The sequence below is a fragment of the Purpureocillium lilacinum genome (genome assembly GCF_023168085.1).
Source record: "Purpureocillium lilacinum CBS 284.36 DNA, scaffold_5, whole genome shotgun sequence".
NCBI lineage: Eukaryota > Fungi > Ascomycota > Sordariomycetes > Hypocreales > Ophiocordycipitaceae > Purpureocillium > Purpureocillium lilacinum.
In genome coordinates, this window is record NW_027072115.1 from 3,074,359 (window position 1) to 3,091,766 (window position 17,408).

Below are 17,408 nucleotides of genomic sequence, written 5' to 3' on the forward strand. Positions count from 1 at the left end.
TGACACCAATATTGCAACCGAGAAGAGATCAAACCCGCTCAGCCCACCCATCGTCGGGCGCTACGGAAGATGCGCACCCAAGGGCCAAACTCGCCCCACTCCTCGACGGCGTCCCGAGGTACGAAGCTGGCCACATCAGCAAGAACGGTGCGCTCAGGGTGCGGCATCATTGCCACGAAGCGGCCGTCCTTGGTCGACACACCGGCAACACCACCAGGACTGCCGTTGGGGTTGTAGGGGTACTGCTCCGTGACACCTAGACGGTTGTCGACATAGCGAAGAGGAATCATGCCCGAGTTGGTCAGTTCCTGCAGCGAGTTAGGCGACGGGAACTTGGCCCGACCCTCGCCGTGAGACACAACAACGGGCAAAGTCGAGCCATTCATGCCGTGGAAGAAGACGGACGGCTTGTTGCTGTTCTCCTCGACCTTGACCATGCTGAAACGGCCTTCAAATTGCTGGCTGGTGTTGTCGACAAACGTCGGCCAGTGCTCGGCGCCGGGAATCAGAGACTTGATGCGTGTGAGCAACTGGCAGCCATTGCAAACACCCAGAGCGAACGTATCAGGACGCTTGAAAAACTCGGTAAACTCCCGCCGGGTGTTCTCGTGCATGAGAATCGACTTGGCCCAGCCCTGACCTGCGCCAAGAACATCACCGTACGAGAAGCCTCCGGGAGCAGCCAAGCCAGTAAAGTCGGCAAGGGACCTCCCATCCAAGACATCCGTCATGTGGATGTCGACGGGCTCAAAGCCGGCAGCCTTGAAGGCAAAGGCCAGCTCGGCGTAGCCATTAACACCTTGCTCTCTCAGCACAGCGACCCGCGGGACCTTGCCAAAGAAGCCGCTGATGGACGACGTGAGGGGCATAATGTTCTCGGCGGGGGGGTAGGTCAGGTTGTAGGACATGCCGGGGTCCTCGGAGTCTGCGATGGTGGCAAACTCGGAGTCTGCGCAGGCAGGATTGTCTCGCAGCCGCTGCATCTCGTGAGAGGTCTTGGACCACCACTGCTGCATTTCGGCACGGCCAAGCGTGGCAAACGTAGCACCGGCGTGGCGGATCGTCAGTGACTGCTTACCCTTGGACTTGACCACACCAAACTTGCGAATCAAGCCAGGCGGGGGGCCGCAGGTAGCGAAGCAGCGCTTGAAGTTGATCTCGTCGGAGGCTCGGACCTGGAAGACGGCACCGAGCTCCTCGTTGAACAGCGCCTCTATCATGTCGCCCGTCTGACCCGACTTGGCGATGCCGTCCATCATCATGTCGACGCCACATCGGCCAGCGAACATCATCTCAGCGACCGTAGTAATCAGGCCACCGTCAGATCGGTCATGGTAGGCCAGCACAACGCCGCTCTCGTGCAGCTGTGACAGGGCATCGAAGTAGTCCCTCATCAGATCGAAATTCTGCATGTCAGGCACCTCGTTGCCAACGGCGCCGAACGACTGGGCCAGAGCCGAGCCACCCAAGGCTTTGCGTCCCTCAGCGAGATCGACAAACATGAGAATCGTCTCACCAACCTCCTCGACACGGCGGAGTTGCGGGGTCCAGGTCTTCCGCACGTCTTCAACGACCGTGAAGGCGGAGATTGCGACCGAGACGGGAGCGGTGACGCTCTTCGCATCGCCGTCCTCCTTCCAGACGGCTTTCATGGACGTCGAGTCCTTGCCGACGGGGATGCTGATGTTGAGCTCCGGGCACATTTCCATGCCAATGGCCTTGACCGCCTCGTAAAGGGCAGCGCCCTCACCAGGGTGGCTCACGGCGGCCATCCAGTTCGCCGAGAGCTTGACGCGGCGCAGGTCGCCCATGATGTCGGCCGCGCCAATGTTCAACAAACTCTCTGCAACGGCCATCCTGGCAGAGGCGGCAGGATCGACAAGCGCCAAGGTAGGCTTCTCGCCCATGGCCATGGCCTCACCGGTCCTCTGCTTTCCACCGAGACTGAAGGACGTGGCCGTGACGGCGACGTCGGCGACCGGGGTTTGCCACGGTCCAACCATCTGGTCTCTGGTCGTGAGTCCACCGACAGTCCGGTCGCCAATTGTGATGAGGAATGACTTGGAGCCCACGGCAGGCATCAGAAATACGCGCTCGACGGCCTTGTTGAGCAGATCAGAGTTGCCGAGTTCCCCGAACTCCTTGCGAAGAGACGCCATGGCATCGAAAGGAGCAAAGCTGGGCTTGATCGAGGTGGCAGTGCGATCCTGCTGGCGCTTGGGGGGGAAGAGTGCATCCATCGGCAAGTCAATGGGGCGCGGGTACTCCTTGGACTCTCGGTCGGTGAGCACCAGCTTGGAGACGCCGCTCGAGTCCCGAGACGCGACAGCACCGACATCAGAGAAGCCGCAGCGCTCACGGCGACAGATGCTGGTAAAGCGGTTCATGTTTTCGGGGTTGATCAGAAGCACATATCGCTCCTGGGCCTCGTTGCACCAAATCTGGAGCGGGCTCATGCTCCGGTCCGCGCTCTCAACCTGCCGAAGCTCAAAGTTGCCGCCGTATCCGGCGTCCTTAACGAGTTCGGGAAGCGCGTTGGACAGGCCGCCGGCGCCAACATCGTGGATCATGGCGATTGGGCTTTGCTCGCCGAGGGCCGTGCAGGTGTTGATGACCATCTGGGCGCGTCGCTCCATCTCGGGGTTGCCACGCTGCACGCTGTCGAAGTCCAGATCAGCGTTACCCTCGCCCGACGCGTTGCTGGAAGCTGCTCCACCGCCGAGGCCGATGAGCATGGCCGGGCCACCCAAGACGATGACGTGCGCTCCCTCGCGGACGAATCGCTCCTCTTTCAAGGCATTTTGGGGGCGGACGGTGCCGACACCACCAGCCAGCATGATGGGCTTGTGGTATCCGCGCCATTCCTTGGCATCCTCGGCGGCGCCATTGGACGTCGCCGGGGTGAGAAGGGTGCGGAAGGTGCCAGTAAGGCAAGGTCGGCCAAACTCATTGTTGAAGCGAGCGCTGCCGATGGGGGCCTCGAGCATGATATCAAGGCTGCTCGCATAGTGGGCCGGACGGCCAATGTCCGACTCCCAAGGGGCGCGGCGGTCGGGGATGAGGAGGTCAGACACCCAGAAACCGCACAGGCCGCCCTTGGTGACTGAGCCACGGCCGACGGCCGCCTCGTCTCGAATCTCACCGCCAGAGCCGGTAGCGGCGCCAGGGAAGGGACTAGAAAGTGGTCAGTCGGTCACACAGTGATGGTCCTAGTGGAAACTCACGAAATGGCGGTCGGGTGGTTGTGAGTCTGGCATAGCGAACGTCAATATGATTCAATGCATCGAACGTGTGGCGATACACCACTAACCTCGACCTTGGCCAGCACATGTGCGACCTCGGGTGTGAGCTTCCAGGACCCAGTTGAGTAGTCCGGGGACCAAAAGTGAGCAGACTCGCCCTGGAGAACGGCGGCGTTGTCGCTGTAGGCCGAGACGGTGTAGTCGGGAGTCTTCTTGTGCGTATTTCTAATCATTTCGAAGAGGCTCTTGTCCTGCGGTACGCCGTCAATGGTCCAGCTAGCGTTGAAGACCTTGTGGCGGCAGTGTCTGTCTTGTCAGCGGTGCCAAACGTGCCGTCTTAAACACGTCGACTTACTCAGAGTTGACCTGGGCAAACATGAAGAGCTCGACGTCGTGAGGTGGGCGGCCGAGCTTCGTGAAGACGTCGACGAGATATTGCATTTCGGATTCGTCGAGGCTGAGGCCCTTCTCCTGGTTGTACTGCTTCAAGATACTGAGGGGATCCTTGCCATCGGCGAAGATGTCGACGACGACGAGAGGGGCGGGCGCATCGTCCTGGAACATGGCGTCCAGGGACGGCTTCTCGAGGCCAAATATTTCCGTCATGCGGTCGTGAAGAACATCCCGGAAAGAGGCCTCCTGGCCAGCCTCAAAGGGGGTCTCGAAGTCGACGACAATGAGACGGCCCTTCTCAATGCGGCGCACATGGTCCTTCAGGCCGCACACGTGAGCGATGCTGGTGGCCTGGGAGCTCCAGGGTGAGAGGTAGCGCGGTGTAACGTAGATGCTGGTGGAGTTACCGCCGCTCTCCGAAGCGAGGAGAGGCTCCGAGTCGACATCCTGCAGCAATTCCTTGACCTGATCGAGGACGGCCTTGCTGGGGTTGACGAGGTCGACGTAGTAGACCCACTGGCCGCGAATCTGCTTGATGGCGGGCTGGCTGGTCTTGTTGGCGCGAGCCTTGAGCTCCTGGGCGGTAGACGCCGTGTAGCAGGAGCTACCGACCAAGATCTCGTGAGGCATGGCGGGCGTGGTGAATGGACCGGCTTGGGGCAGTGACCGCAAACCTTTGCGAAAAGGCTTGTCGCGAAAGGGCGTCCCAACAGGCGCGAGAATGATGGCCGGCTCGCGTCAGAGGAAATTCACTTTGAGCTGCCCCTCCTCCGCCGCTTATCGATAGAGGGGCAAAAATTTTCGGTCCGGCATTTTTGCGCGTTCACGTGGATGGTCGTGACTGCCGCCACGAGACACCGCACTGGTTTATTGCGGGAAATTAAGCTGAATCTTGGGATCACTTCGTTCTACTATTCTGGATCTGATACCATCTTCAATTGGCTGTCCCCTTTTCTCGAACTGTGCTCTCTCCGAGCTGGGAGTTGTTGACCGAACCTCAACGTCTGAGCCGTTAATTGACCGGTGGGGGCCAAGGTGGGGTCGAAGGACCCTCACTTGCACCGGCCAACTAGACGAACGTGGGGCAGAAGCTTCATGGGAACGGGGAGACGGTGAGAGTCGGAGGCAGTGAGACCCTTCATTGCTAGGAGGAAGCATGCCATTCATCCACTGTTCGTGCCGGCGTCGTAACGGTGCCCGCCAGCTAGTTACAGATTACGCAACTGCACCATGCTCGAGCGTTGCCTCCAGAACGCACGGCCACGTACGTGTACAAAGCACGGTTTGTTCCACTCTTGAGTTGCCCCGAAGCTGTCTACAACCTTGCAGGCACAATCTCAGCCCTTTGTAGTTTATTTTGAGCGCTCCAATGTTCGTTCTCTTGTCGAGGCGTTGGACGCCTAAAGCTCACGGCAGTGTCTGTGTCCTAGTCCCCATTGAACCCGAGACAGCGCCCGTCCGTCCTCTCCGCGCCCATCCACGCGGCAATAAGGCAACCACGTAATTGCGCATCTTCACAAAGTCTTCCGGCCTGAGCTTGGTTACCTAAATGCGGTTGACAAAGTCCGCGCCTGCCGTGGATCCTTGTACGGCGCGATGAAGAAATGGGGGCGTAGACATTACGGGGCCGACTACTTTGAATTGACGTTGACCTTTCGGGCGCCTTGTCCGTGCGCGTGCCTCAAACAGAAAGAGGCTATTAGGAAATTAGTCAGAGAAGTTCTAGAGCCACAGAGGGTTCGGACATGAGATGCGAACTCGCCGCCCGGCATGTCAACCAAGACCATTGTGCGCCGCGGGCAAGATGCTCCGATTTCAACTTCCATTCATGTTCAAAAGATCTTACGTGAGCATAGCAGATGAATGCACTTGCAGTATCGTTTCACGGGTCGTGTCTGAATCACATTGAGCACGAGCTCGCTGTCCTGTTCGCTTGCATTTATGTATATATAAGAGCAATCGTTCCTCTTCCAACTCAGCATCCTCTTACACAAGCAAATCGCTCAATCGACCACGATTTCTGCCATTTCTAGTACCTTTCGCATCATGAGTCCCTACACGGTTCACTTTTGTCACTTCAGTCGCCCCGGTGACGTGCCGAGGGTCTTTCCTTACATCGAGGCAGACGTGAGTGGCCGCGGCTGGCTCTTCGTCCTGGACGTGGATGACTATCAAGAACAATGCTACGACGACGTCTCGGTGGAGCGCGGCTTTCAGAGGCTAGAGTTCAAGGGCGACATGGAGTCTGGCCATCTGGAAGGCTTTTCCGTCATCTGCAGTGACGTTGTCAAGAACCATAGGAGCCGGGGCAGTAACGACTCGGCTGCGATGATACAGGATGTCTGGAACCGTGCAGTGGAATGCGGAATCGTCAGGGCGGTCAAGACGAAGCTTCTAGAGTATCACCCACGCCGCTGGATTTGAGCTCGTTCTCCTGCCGCCGGTCTGGTCTATATCCACGCCCTAAATTGTGGACTCTCGCGACTCTCAAATCAAGGCACACATGGACCGTCTACGTGGACGGCCGGCAACATGGTGATATCGAAAGGGCAGTATGGCAGTGCATGTGGGGATTGGGGATTTAAACCAGAATCTTAGACTGTATTTTAGAGGGAGCGAATTCACTAGATTCACAAATCGAGTACGGACTTGGTTTGGATGTTGAACATGTTCACATCACGGCTCCCTTTGACTCGGCTCCCTTTGGCTGTTCTATTGAGTCGATTGTGTCCCCTTCTTCCCTCTTCCCAGCAAGACTGTACCCCTCAATATGTTTCCTTTCCTCTGATGCGTGCAAGTTCAGTTGGGCAGCAGATACTGCCCCAAGGTGTGAGAATACTGAGAGGACCCGATGAGCGCCATTTTGGCGCTTCATCCTTTTCCTCAGGGTGTCCGTACGCTCACTGAAGGCGTGACCCATCACATGTCAATACAATAGCACAAGTCCACGCTCACTGAGCAATGGCCTTAGCAGCCGCTTCAACACCGTTTACTTTGCCAAGATGTTGGGTATTAGAGTTGAGGCACTAGCCTCAGACCCCGTTCTCAGCAGTCCAGTCCCGCAGACATACCTGCTCCCACGGCCGCCGCCCGATGCTGTCGCTCTTTCATATACCCGCGCGCCGGTGTAAACTGATGTCTGTGCGGACTAATGGCAAGCGTCGATACAGCGATGGCCGCTGCGGCTCGGACTCAGACCGTATTGGGGAGAAGCTTGCTTCTTCGTACGATACCGGCGGGTGGTGATCACCGTTACTGATTGATTGTAAACGATTGGGAGCGATGATCAGGTACTTGTCATGAACGCCGACATATTCTTGTGGCTATGACTTCGCGCCAGCTCCAGTCTTTAGCAAGAAGGGCGCACTCTGACATGATAGTCGGAAGCCCTGGACAGGACCTACTCAGCCGTCTCCAATGACCTCTGATGCAAAGATTGCCATGCTAAGTCAATGCATTGAACAGAGAATGGTCAAGAGTTGCATTCGGTTCTCGGGTCGTTGCCACCAGGCGGCAAGCAGGCGCTGCCCCTCGGTGGCGCTTCCAGGTCAGAGATCTCAACAACACCAGTACACGCCAGTCGCTGGAATAGGCAATAAGTCAGCCGACCAGCTGAATACGAACCCTGGGGAGCTCTCATTCGCTGGTGTCTCGTACTCGGCCGCTCATCGAAGCCACATCGCACAGGTCAGAATCTCTGTGGCCTGGACAAGGTTCATGTATTGGACTGGCTTGATTGGAGGCTTACCCGTCGGGCAATGAAAAGGCCGTCTTATGCAACTGCGATGCTGCATCGCGATTGACGGTGAGCTCGCTGAGCGGCGAGAGATATAACAAAAGGATTTCTTGGCATTTGCAATGATGATGACTGGATGTTCATGGTATCTGAACTAAACTCTCTCAACATTATTTAGACCCGAGTTAGCAGAGCCAACAACACTTCAGTCTTCAAGATGCATCTTCTTGTCACCATCTTTTCAATTTTCAGGTATGTGTACAGTTCCCCTTGGCTTCAAGGTTACGTTGCGATTAGACATAGTGACCAAGCGTAGTGCTGCGTCGCTCGTCGCCGCTGAGGGCAAATGTCCGACTATCACGGCCACATGCGACATCTGTCCGACATGCTGCGTAAGCGACTGCACGGTCACTGAGACAATCACCAATCACTATGACTGCCCCGAGCGGATCGCCACGTCCATGACCTACTTCCCCTGCTGCGGACACCGATGCCCCCAGGGCTGCGCAACAACGTCATACTCGATCGTTCGGACGGACGGTCCGACCCCGACGGACCCTTGCCCGACGGTGATGGCTACTCACGGCCATTGCAAGACGTGCGTGCGGCCTCTGTGTGTCGAGATTGAGACTCTGTCGTTCCGCAACGACTGCCCCTGGCCGGTTCCCACCTCGACGACGAGCTATGGGTGCAATGATCCGTGCCCTACGGGATGTGCGAGCACCTCGTATTCTACGGTGACGGCCAGTTTTGGATGCGCTTTTCTACCGCAAGAGAGAATTTTCTAGTGGAGTTTGTAGTTATAACGATGGCTACACTGACTCACTGAGTCGTGCTGCGCTGTGCCATGCCCTCTTCGAATGCATGCGTTCATGCGCCAGACGTTGACAACTGCTACTTGCAGTCAAATGGTGCCTTTCTCCGTTGCAATAATACCTAGTATTCCGCAAAGCTTAGTAGCTCCACGGGGGAAACTTCGCCAACGCCAGAAACCCGGCACAGCCATCCGGACTGGAACAAGTGCGCCATTGATGTGAAGCTGCTTCAGCAAAGGAAGCCGATGGGTCGATCTTTCCACTCTACCTGAAGAAATACAACAAGGGCAGTGTGGCCGCATGTATGACTGCCAGGTTGAGTGCGCGGTTCCGTCTTGGCCGTGAGTTGACTGATCAGGACTGGACTTTATACTGTCATTTACATGAGAGCCGTTGCTTCAAGTTGTTACTCAGTTGCGTTGAGCGGTCGCAACGCACGCTCGAAACTCATACTGTACCATGTTGCAAACTCCAGCTCACGGCCGGAGGTGTTGTACGTATGTACGTTGCACAGCTCAAAAGTCCCATATTCATCTTGTCATTTGGCGAAACCGCCTCACGAGCGAGGCCGGGTTGCCTCTCTGACGCTATGACAGACTTCAAATGGTATTGCATCATTTGCTTCATCACCGCTACCGCTTTCCATGTTTAGGGCCAGCCACAGGTCATAGCGAGGGCATGGACGACGCACGCCCGGGAGCAAGTTACAGGCTGTGCGACGCGCCGTTGGGCACCACCCTGGCATGTTGGTCACTTTGCGCAACCACATCATGTCATTCCATTTTCCGATGCCCTGGAACCGGCCAGTCAGTGCTATGCTGCGTGACCGATGCCGGCTGTGCACCCACGGGCGGCGAGGCCGCTGGCACTCAGTAATTGGCAGCATGCACTTCGCGCCTGGTCCTTTTCAATATTCCTTGCCCAACACGAACCCACTCCGTGAGCAAATAATCTTCAGATCCCGTGCGCCCATGCCGGCAGTGCAGACTGCAGAGAGCTGTCGTTGTTCCGCCGGAGGCTTTTACACTTCGGCCCACCGAGCCTCGGGCCTTGCGCCGAGATGGGCGGGCCCTTCGTGTGCGGACACCCTCGGCCGCCACATCCCGCGACCGGCCAGCTCAGGGGTTCAGACGGCAGAACCCCTACCCAAGCCTCTTGGCTCGGCAGATGCCGCGAGATCCAGCAAAAGAGCTCTTTGCGCCACGACAGGCGTTCTCACCAGTGTGACGCTGTGAGCTGCAAACGACTGCAAGTACGACGATCCTCGGCGAAGATCATGAGGCACGGCGGCAAGCTTAACAGCAATAAAGGACCTTGGTGGGCGCGTCTTAACCCACAAGAGCAACAGCCGTTCAAGCTTTATTCCCGAAAGGGACGTCCGACGCGAAAGATGGGCAAGGTCAGAGAAACATCGTTGGTCGGCGAACGAGCGCGAAAAAAAATCCTTCTGCCTGCTCCTGCGCGTCCTTCGGGGACTCCGTCAGAGCTAGTGATGACAGGTCGAGGACCGGAACCAACGGTCTCTTTGTTTAGCGTGGGAGAGCCGACCGGTTTTGCATGTAAGATTCCCGGTTGCAAAGAGGCAAGGCAGGCCTCTCAGGGTATGGTAAAGGTGGGCACTGGGCTCGATCTTGGGGAGTCGGTGGATGGAGTCCGGTAGCCTCTTGGCCCATGGGACCTGGCAAACTGGCTAAAGGGCTTCGGCCTGGCAATAAATCAGTCGACTCAGTCCAGTCCGGTATGGAACCACGGGTTCGGTGTCGCCATCCCGGAACCGGCGGGCGCCAACATTTTCCTCTGTCTCTTGCTCTCTGAAGCTCTCCGTGGCGTTGGCTGATAATCGGCGCGAGCGAAAAGCGGCCCCCCTTGCGCCCCTGGACGCCCCTCCCCGGCCCGGCCGCTTGTCTGATGCCACAAAATCTTATCAGATCCGCACCCCGTCGGCTCACGACGTCGGTGATTCGTCGGGATGTGTCGACGGACCATCTCGCGGGTGGAGAGCCACCGGCAACCTCGTGCCGTGTGTGGTGGACATTGGGCCTCGTCTGTGCGACTAGGAGTCTCTGCGACCCTGTTCAGCGGCGACTCGATGCGACGCTGTGCCGACTTATATATGCGACACGTCGCCCACGATGCGTGGCTAGATCCTAAGTTGACGGTGTGCGCGCGAAAACATCCTCCCTCCTCCCCTTCTCCCAGCTCGTTTCTGCTGCCCTCGCGCAGTCGTACTTGCAATGCGTCTCCTCAACGTCATTAGCAACCGCAAGAATGCCCAGACCGCCGATGCGGTCGCGGGCTTCCCCGAGCGCCAGCCCGGGGGTAAGGATGAGGCCGGCGTCTTCGCCGACCAGGCGACGAGCGACTCGGACACACTGAGTCTCGAGGCGCGCAACGAAAAGGAGATTGAGCTGCACCCGGACCAGGTCACTCGCGGTGCCGAGCTTGGTGTGCAGAAAGCCGAGGCCGCGGCGCTTGTCTGGAGCAGGAAGGCCGTCCTGGCTACCTACGCATGGTGAGCCACTTTGACGCTGGCACCGCTAAAGGCATTGCATGTTCTGACATGAGCTTTGACAGGATCTGGGTCTGCTTCTTCATGCTGGCTCTGCAGCAGAGCATCCTGGGATATGCATCCTTTGCCGCGTACGCCGACTTCCAAACGGCGCCGGCCATCACCACCGCGTCGATCCTGTCCAACATCATCGGCGGCGTCCTCAAGCTGCCGATTGCCAAGACCCTCAACATCTGGGGCCGCGCCGAGGGGTACCTCGTTTTCCTCGGTGTCTATCTCCTCGGCATGATTGTCCTCGCGTCTTGCAACGGACCGGATGGCTATGCCGCCGGTTATGTCCTCTATTGGATTGGTTACGACGCGTTGTACATGATTCTCGACATCTTCATGGCCGACACGTCGGGCCTCCGTAACCGTGCATTCGCCTTTGGGTTCGCTTCGACGCCCTTCATCTGCACGGCGTTTACCGGCCCGCTCGCCGCGCAGTCGTTCCTCAAGCACAGCACCTGGCGCTGGGCCATTGGCTCTTTTGCCATCATCCAGCCTTTTGTCTTTGTGCCCCTCGCCGTCGTCTTCAAGTTTTACCAGCGCAAGGCCGAGAAGATGGGCATCTTCAAGCGAGAGGACAGCGGCCGCACGTTGGGGCAGTCCATCAAGCACTACATTCACGAGTTCGACGGTAAGAACCCAGTTCCCCTTCTCTGCTCCGCTGCCTTATTCCTGCAGGACTTCAAATACTCATACACTCGTTTTAGTTGTCGGCGCCCTGCTCTTGATGATTGCCTTTGTCCTGTTCCTCCTCCCCTTCAGTCTCGTCAGCTACAACCGCGCCACCTATGACAGCGCGACCTTCATCGCCATGGTCGTCATCGGCTTCCTGCTGTTCTTCGTCTTCGTCGCCTGGGAGAAGTGGTTCGCGCGCACCCACTTCATCCGGTGGGAGCTGCTGCGCCAGCGCACCGTCCTCGGCGCGTGCTTCATGGCCGCCATCTCCTTCTTCTCCTTTTACTCGTGGAACCTCAACTTCTACAGCTTCGTCACCGTCGTGTACAACCTCGACGTCTCCCTCGCTGGGTACATGACGCAGATCTACAACGTCGGCTCCTGCTTCTGGGGCGTCGTCTTCGGGCTGTGGGTCCGCTGGACCAAGCACTTCAAGTGGACGGTGCTGTGCCTTGGCCTGCCTCTCATGATCCTCGGCTCGGGCCTCATGATCAAGTTCCGCGGCCAGGAGGCGGACATTGGATACGTCGTCATGTGCCAGATCTTCATTGCCTTTGGTGGCGGTACCCTCGTCATTGGCAATGACATGGCTGTCATGGCTTCCAGTGACCGTGAGGGTGTCGCCATGATGCTTTCGCTGCTCGGCCTCTTCTCCAGCATCGGCGGCGCCGTTGGCGACGCCGTCTCCGCGGCCATCTACGCGGGCACCTTCCCCGAGGCCCTCCGCGCCAAGCTTCCCGCCGATGCTCAGGACAAGTGGTCTGCCATCTACCTCGGCGGCTACCTCGAGCACCAAAAGTACGCCGTGGGCACGCCCATCCGCGACGCCATCAACTATGCCTGGGGCAACAGCCAAAAGTTCGGCGCCATCTCCGCGACGGCGGTCTTGACTCTGGGTATTCCTGCCATTGCCGTGTGGAAGAACTATCGCGTGGACAAGAAGCAGAACAAGGGTACCATGTTTTGAGCTGGTAGTCAGTAGAGATATTTACGGTTTTAATGGATATTATGTATACTACCCTTTACACTTTCCGGGCAAGCGGATCCTTTCGGGCTCCAGGAAACGCCGTGCGGTCCATCTAATTTATATTACATCACGACCAGGCGAGATCCGATCGCAGAGCGGTCGCCAGTCCTAATCAAAGATATCACCTGGGTATCCTAAATGGGTGCGCCTCCGTGTTGAAGACAAAGTCATCCAAGCTAACAACGTCCGGCGACGAAAACACGAGATAAAAGTACTTGAGCGTCTCCGCCAGCCAAAAGCTCTGCGCACCACCGCCAAGTCAGCATCATGGTGATTCACACGGTCCGGCAATCGGCGACCAGGGATCTCGCCAGGGATACACGAGCGCATCACTCACCTCCATGTAGTCCTCCATCGGCAACGGATTTGCCTCACGCGTCACGTCCAGCACCGCAGCGTTGGCATGCTCCGTCCTCGTCCCGTTGGCAACCGCGCGAAACATATCCCACGCATCCTCCTGGAACTCAACCCGCCCCGTCAGGCGCCACATGTAGAAGACGCTCTCGATGGCCTCGGGCCGCAGGATGTAGCGCGGGTCCTTGGCCGTCGTGAAGCCCAGAGGCAGGTGCTGCTGCCACTCGGCTCGCGCGTCGCGCTCCTGCATCCACAGCACCTCGTTCCAAGGACAGCGGGAGCGCGACGCGCACGGCGCCGTGTCGAGCCGCTCCGGCATCAGGCCCGTCGGGAAGGCGCGGTACGCGAAGACGCACCCGGACGTCAGCTTGGCCCCGCGCTCCACGTCCTCGGGGGCGTCGAAGAGCTTGCCCGCGAGGCCGAACATGCCGCCCACGAAGCACGCCAGGTGCTCCGTCTCCGGGTCAAGTTCTGCGCCGCCATCGATGACGTTGACGTTGCCCGGGAGAAGAATGTCCTGTCCGCTGGGTAGCATGGGCCGGAACAGAAAGTATTTGTCGGCCGTTTCCAGGAACGTCTTCGTCATGGTCTCGTACTTGGCGTCGCCGCCCTGCAAGAGCTGGTGCATCTTGGGGAGGTATTCATACAGCGAGTCCTGTGAGCCGCCGAGCGTAAAAGCGCCCCCCGTGGTGACGTTCTGGTGCTTCATCGACACCCACATGGGCCACGCGCCGGGCAGCTCCGTGCTGTTCTGGCCCTTGTTAAAGACATCCATGACCCTCGACGCGGCGTCGTAGTACTTGTCGTCCCCCGTCAGCTGCGACAGGTGCGCGAGCTCGAGCGATAGCGTGCCGGGCGACGCCGACACGACGCGCTCCTCGACCTGCAGCATGTCGCCGCGCTTGGCGGCCTCGAAGTCGATGAAGTCGACGGGCATCCCATTCTCCGTGTTGAAGCCCGCGTAGATCATGTTGCCGAGCTCGACGGCCTTGCGCAGAAGCACGCCTCGGCCGCTGAGGTCGTACGCCGCCATGAGCCCACCCAGGTAACGGATGTTGGTCTCGAACATGTTGACGCGGGTCGACGTCGACCGGCCAAAGTCGATGCGCGCCACCTCGGCGACGGCCTCGTCGAACTCGTCCCGCAGGCCCATTATCCAGAGCGTATCGAGCGCGTCCACCAGCGTCGCGGCCCAGCCAGAGAACTGGTCCTTGGCGCCGCCCGACACAGGCATCAGCGCGTCCTTGCCCCATGCGAAGCGCCGATAGCTGGCCCAGTTGGCCTGGAAGAGCTGCCGCACCTCGGTGAGCCGCGCGACGCGGACCATGGTCTCGTCGGTCGTCTCCTCATCGAAGCAGTGCTGTACGGGGGGTATCGCGTCGTCGGGTAGAGGCTTCGGCAGTGCCGTCAGCGAGCCGGGGCGGTAGCTGTGTCGGATGCTACTCCAGTCGAAGCTGCTCTCGGTAAAGTTTTCGTGAGCGTCGGAACGTATCGCGCCGTGGTTCATCCATCGTTCGAGCCGCTCAAACTCGGTCGGGTCCGACCATATCACGTCGCGAAAGTGCCATAGCCCGACGAGGACAATCAGCGCCACGACCACCTCTCGTCTAACGCGTCTGCAGCCGAGATGCATGCTTGGCTGACGAGTCGGGAGGGCACACGAGTCTTTGAGAACCAGCAAAGACACGCGCTCGTCGACATCCTGGCGGACTCGGGGACCAAGGGAAGAAAAGGGACGGCGCGGGGGCAAAACTGGATCAAAACGCTTCAAGAATGCAGTCGCTCAAGCCCCGGGGCCCCTGAAACAGCGCGTCGCCGGGGAAGAAGTCGTGAAGCGAACTGCCCCGGGGCGCCACTCACACGCGACGATCTTGTCAGCACAAATTGAAACCCGATCAGCAGCCAGTGCCGGGGTTTTTAAAGGACTCTCCACAATCGTGATTCCACACGCAATCAAGTGCTGGGGTTCTATGACATCACGACCGTTGCATGGAGAAGTGCCCGTTTGGCAATCGCCATTCCGGGACCATCTTTGTGGAATGAACAGTTTCGGAAAATGGGCAAGTTCTTGCTTTTTGCGCCAAAATGAACAAACACTACATAGGCTCAAATGCAACACCGAGGACTTTTCTATCCTTTTGTCCTTCTTTTTGAGCTCCAATCTCACATCATCACAACCCCTGCCTAAGCAGTCACGGCCGGGGCGGCACCATTCGTTTGTCCGTCGTGGCCGTTCTGGAGCGTCAGGTGGAAACTTCTGATGATAGAGTCGGCGTCGTCGATGGCGATCGGGCGCACGTCGGCGAGGGCCTTGATCTTGGCGGTCCTACAGGTTGTCAGCACCAATCCATACGAGAGATACACGATGTCAACGTACACTTCCTTGACCTGGTCGTCGGTCATGACAAGACCCAGCTGGCCAACACGGGTCTTGACAGCGTTCCAGCCGGTAAGACGCGAGGCGAAGTGGACGTAGCGGGTGAGGCCAAAGTCCTCGGGGTTGAGAATCTCGTAGGTCGAGGGGTTGTTGAGGATGGCCTTGGCGTGGATACCGGCCTTGTGGGTGAAGGCGCAGAAGCCGGTGATGGGGTTGTTGAAGGGAGTGTTGACCTCGACGGCCTCGGCGACGAGATCCTCAATCTGCACAGCGGTCAGTACACGGCTGATGGTACATGCAGTGACGGCGCAAAACTCACCTCCTTGATCAGGTGCAGCTTATACTTGCTCTTGACGTAATCGGGGCTGGTGACAAGCATGCGGGCCAGAAGACCGCCGAGGGGCGTGATACCGTTACGCTCACCAACTATGACGCGGATTAGACGGGCACGACTCGTTCAAGCGAAAGAAGATACTCACTGCCGAGAACGCTGGTATCGACGTGGGTGGCACCGGCCTCAAGGGCGCAGAAGCTAAACAAGTCAGTGGCGGGACGAGTTGTCACGGTGCTATGCACTTACGCATTGGCAATGGCACAGCCGGTGTCGTTGTGGAAGTGAGTCTCAATGTCACAAGCTATGAGCCGTTAGCAAGCATCCAGCGGACAGGGTTCACGGTGGTGCCGTACAGACAACGCCACGCAGCGTCCGGACCAGCTAGAGCACAAGTCAGCATATGCATCGAAATGATCACGGAAAACAGTCGCATACGTCATAAACCTGGCGGGGAGAGGCGCAGCCGACAGTGTCGGCGATACCGACACGGTTGACGCCAGCCTTGTCGACGGCGCTGTACAGGGAGAGCAGGTCGACGAGGTCGGATCGGAACGAGTCCTCGGAAGAGACTATCTGGGGTCAGTATCGGCGCGAACAGATTGCGAGGGCGCATTCAATACGTACATCGGACCTCGAGGCCCTTGGACTTGACAAACTCGATGACTTCGAGCGCAGTCTTGGTGATGTAGGCCATGTCCTTGCCGTGACTGTGCTCGCGGAGGAAGCTGGAGGTGCCAATGACAATGTCAAGGCCGTCGACGCCGGTCTCGACGGCCAGCTTGGCGTCGCGCATGTCGCATCGGACGTCTGCTGCATGTTAGGGCTGCTCTCGGGGCGCCAGACTATTCGTCGCGTTACTCACGTGTGAGGATCTTAGCCTGGTATATGGTCAGCATTGGCTATTTGGACAAAATGCCAGGATATGACGCACCTTGAGGCCGAGCTTGCAGATGGCCTCGCAGTCGAGTCTTGACTGCTCGGAGGCGGCGGGAGAGGTCAGCTCGATGTAGTCGACGCCAAAGTCATCGAGGGCTATACATTGAGTTAGCCAGCGGCATGAAACGATGGTTCGTGTACAGCAATCGTACCCTTGGCAATCTTGATCTTGGTCTCGGTGTCAAAGTAGGCGTTGGCAAACTGCTCTCCTTCTATTGGACAGGTCAGCGAGGGGTTCCGCGGCAGAATTGAGGAGGGGCAGTGCCGGACCTCTCAGAGTAGACTCGATGATCTTGAATCGGCCGACATTGGAGAGGTAGTCGCCCACGGGCTGGTAGGGGTTGGAGGGTCGCGTGACGGGGCGGGAGTCGACGGCGACGAGCTTTGTCAAGGTCAGCCAAGTCCACCAGGGGAAGCGATGACGGCTGTCAGGCAGCGGGCCAGCGGATGATCTCGTGCCGTCCGGAGACTCGGTACGACGGCGCGGGAACACCAGGCAAAAGGAATTGGCCAAAACACCAGTAATTCCCAGTATCCTGCGGTTCCTGCGGCGCACGCGGGAGTCCGGACCAGGCCGCCTGGCACGCTGCTGCATCGGTGGGGGAGCGGTGACGCACATCATTAGGCGCGGACGCCGCGTTGTCGGTCTGGCACATGGTTGCGGATTTGTCGTATCCGTGGGACTAGAATGCAGTGCTGGAGGGGAGCGAGAGAATCGTTCGGTGCAGGGAAGCGAGGTTCGGTCGAGCGTCCGGGGATTTGGATGAATGGTTGCGGTCTTGGGGATTCAATTGGGAAGAAAGTCGAGGGCGAGAAATTTATGTCCCCAGACTGAATCACCCTCTTTAGGCCTGCTTTGACTTTTTCCGCCGCAATCGGGGCCGTGGCAGCGGTGGAGGGGCGAGTGAGGGAGGGGTGGAGCGGGGGGGAAGCCCAGGGATCTGAGGCACGCTGCTACGCTG

The 17,408-nt window shown here is 58.5% G+C and overlaps 5 protein-coding genes across 5 annotated transcripts; 2 read left to right on the top strand and 3 right to left on the bottom strand.

The window, feature by feature from the left end:
* Nucleotides 1-38: 38 nt before the first annotated feature.
* On the bottom strand, nt 39-4,265 carry PLICBS_007540 (uncharacterized protein; the record flags this gene model as incomplete). Its single annotated transcript, XM_018320979.2, has 4 exons — nt 39-3,174; nt 3,225-3,250; nt 3,311-3,548; nt 3,598-4,265. The coding sequence occupies 4 exons, from the start codon at nt 4,263-4,265 to the stop codon at nt 39-41; spliced, it is 4,068 nt and encodes a 1,355-aa protein (XP_018180876.2).
* Nucleotides 4,266-5,681: 1,416 nt separating this feature from the next.
* PLICBS_007541 (uncharacterized protein) lies at nt 5,682-6,059 on the top strand (the record flags this gene model as incomplete). The annotated part of the gene is made up of 1 exon (XM_018320980.2): nt 5,682-6,059. One exon carries the CDS (start codon nt 5,682-5,684, stop codon nt 6,057-6,059), a length of 378 nt encoding a protein of 125 aa, XP_018180877.2.
* A 4,361-nt stretch (nt 6,060-10,420) lies between these two features.
* On the top strand, nt 10,421-12,385 carry PLICBS_007542 (siderochrome iron transporter 2; the record flags this gene model as incomplete). Its single annotated transcript, XM_018320982.2, has 3 exons — nt 10,421-10,698; nt 10,761-11,374; nt 11,451-12,385. The coding sequence occupies 3 exons, from the start codon at nt 10,421-10,423 to the stop codon at nt 12,383-12,385; spliced, it is 1,827 nt and encodes a 608-aa protein (XP_018180879.2).
* A 181-nt stretch (nt 12,386-12,566) lies between these two features.
* On the bottom strand, nt 12,567-14,432 carry PLICBS_007543 (uncharacterized protein; the record flags this gene model as incomplete). The annotated part of the gene is made up of 2 exons (XM_018320983.2): nt 12,567-12,686; nt 12,783-14,432. 2 exons carry the CDS (start codon nt 14,430-14,432, stop codon nt 12,567-12,569), a joined length of 1,770 nt encoding a protein of 589 aa, XP_018180880.1.
* A 551-nt stretch (nt 14,433-14,983) lies between these two features.
* On the bottom strand, nt 14,984-17,102 carry PLICBS_007544 (saccharopine dehydrogenase; the record flags this gene model as incomplete). Its single annotated transcript, XM_018320984.1, has 13 exons — nt 14,984-15,125; nt 15,177-15,439; nt 15,496-15,602; nt 15,656-15,708; nt 15,757-15,811; nt 15,864-15,891; nt 15,946-16,079; nt 16,135-16,317; nt 16,373-16,388; nt 16,442-16,542; nt 16,599-16,658; nt 16,717-16,828; nt 17,064-17,102. The coding sequence occupies 13 exons, from the start codon at nt 17,100-17,102 to the stop codon at nt 14,984-14,986; spliced, it is 1,293 nt and encodes a 430-aa protein (XP_018180881.1).
* Nucleotides 17,103-17,408: the final 306 nt, after the last annotated feature.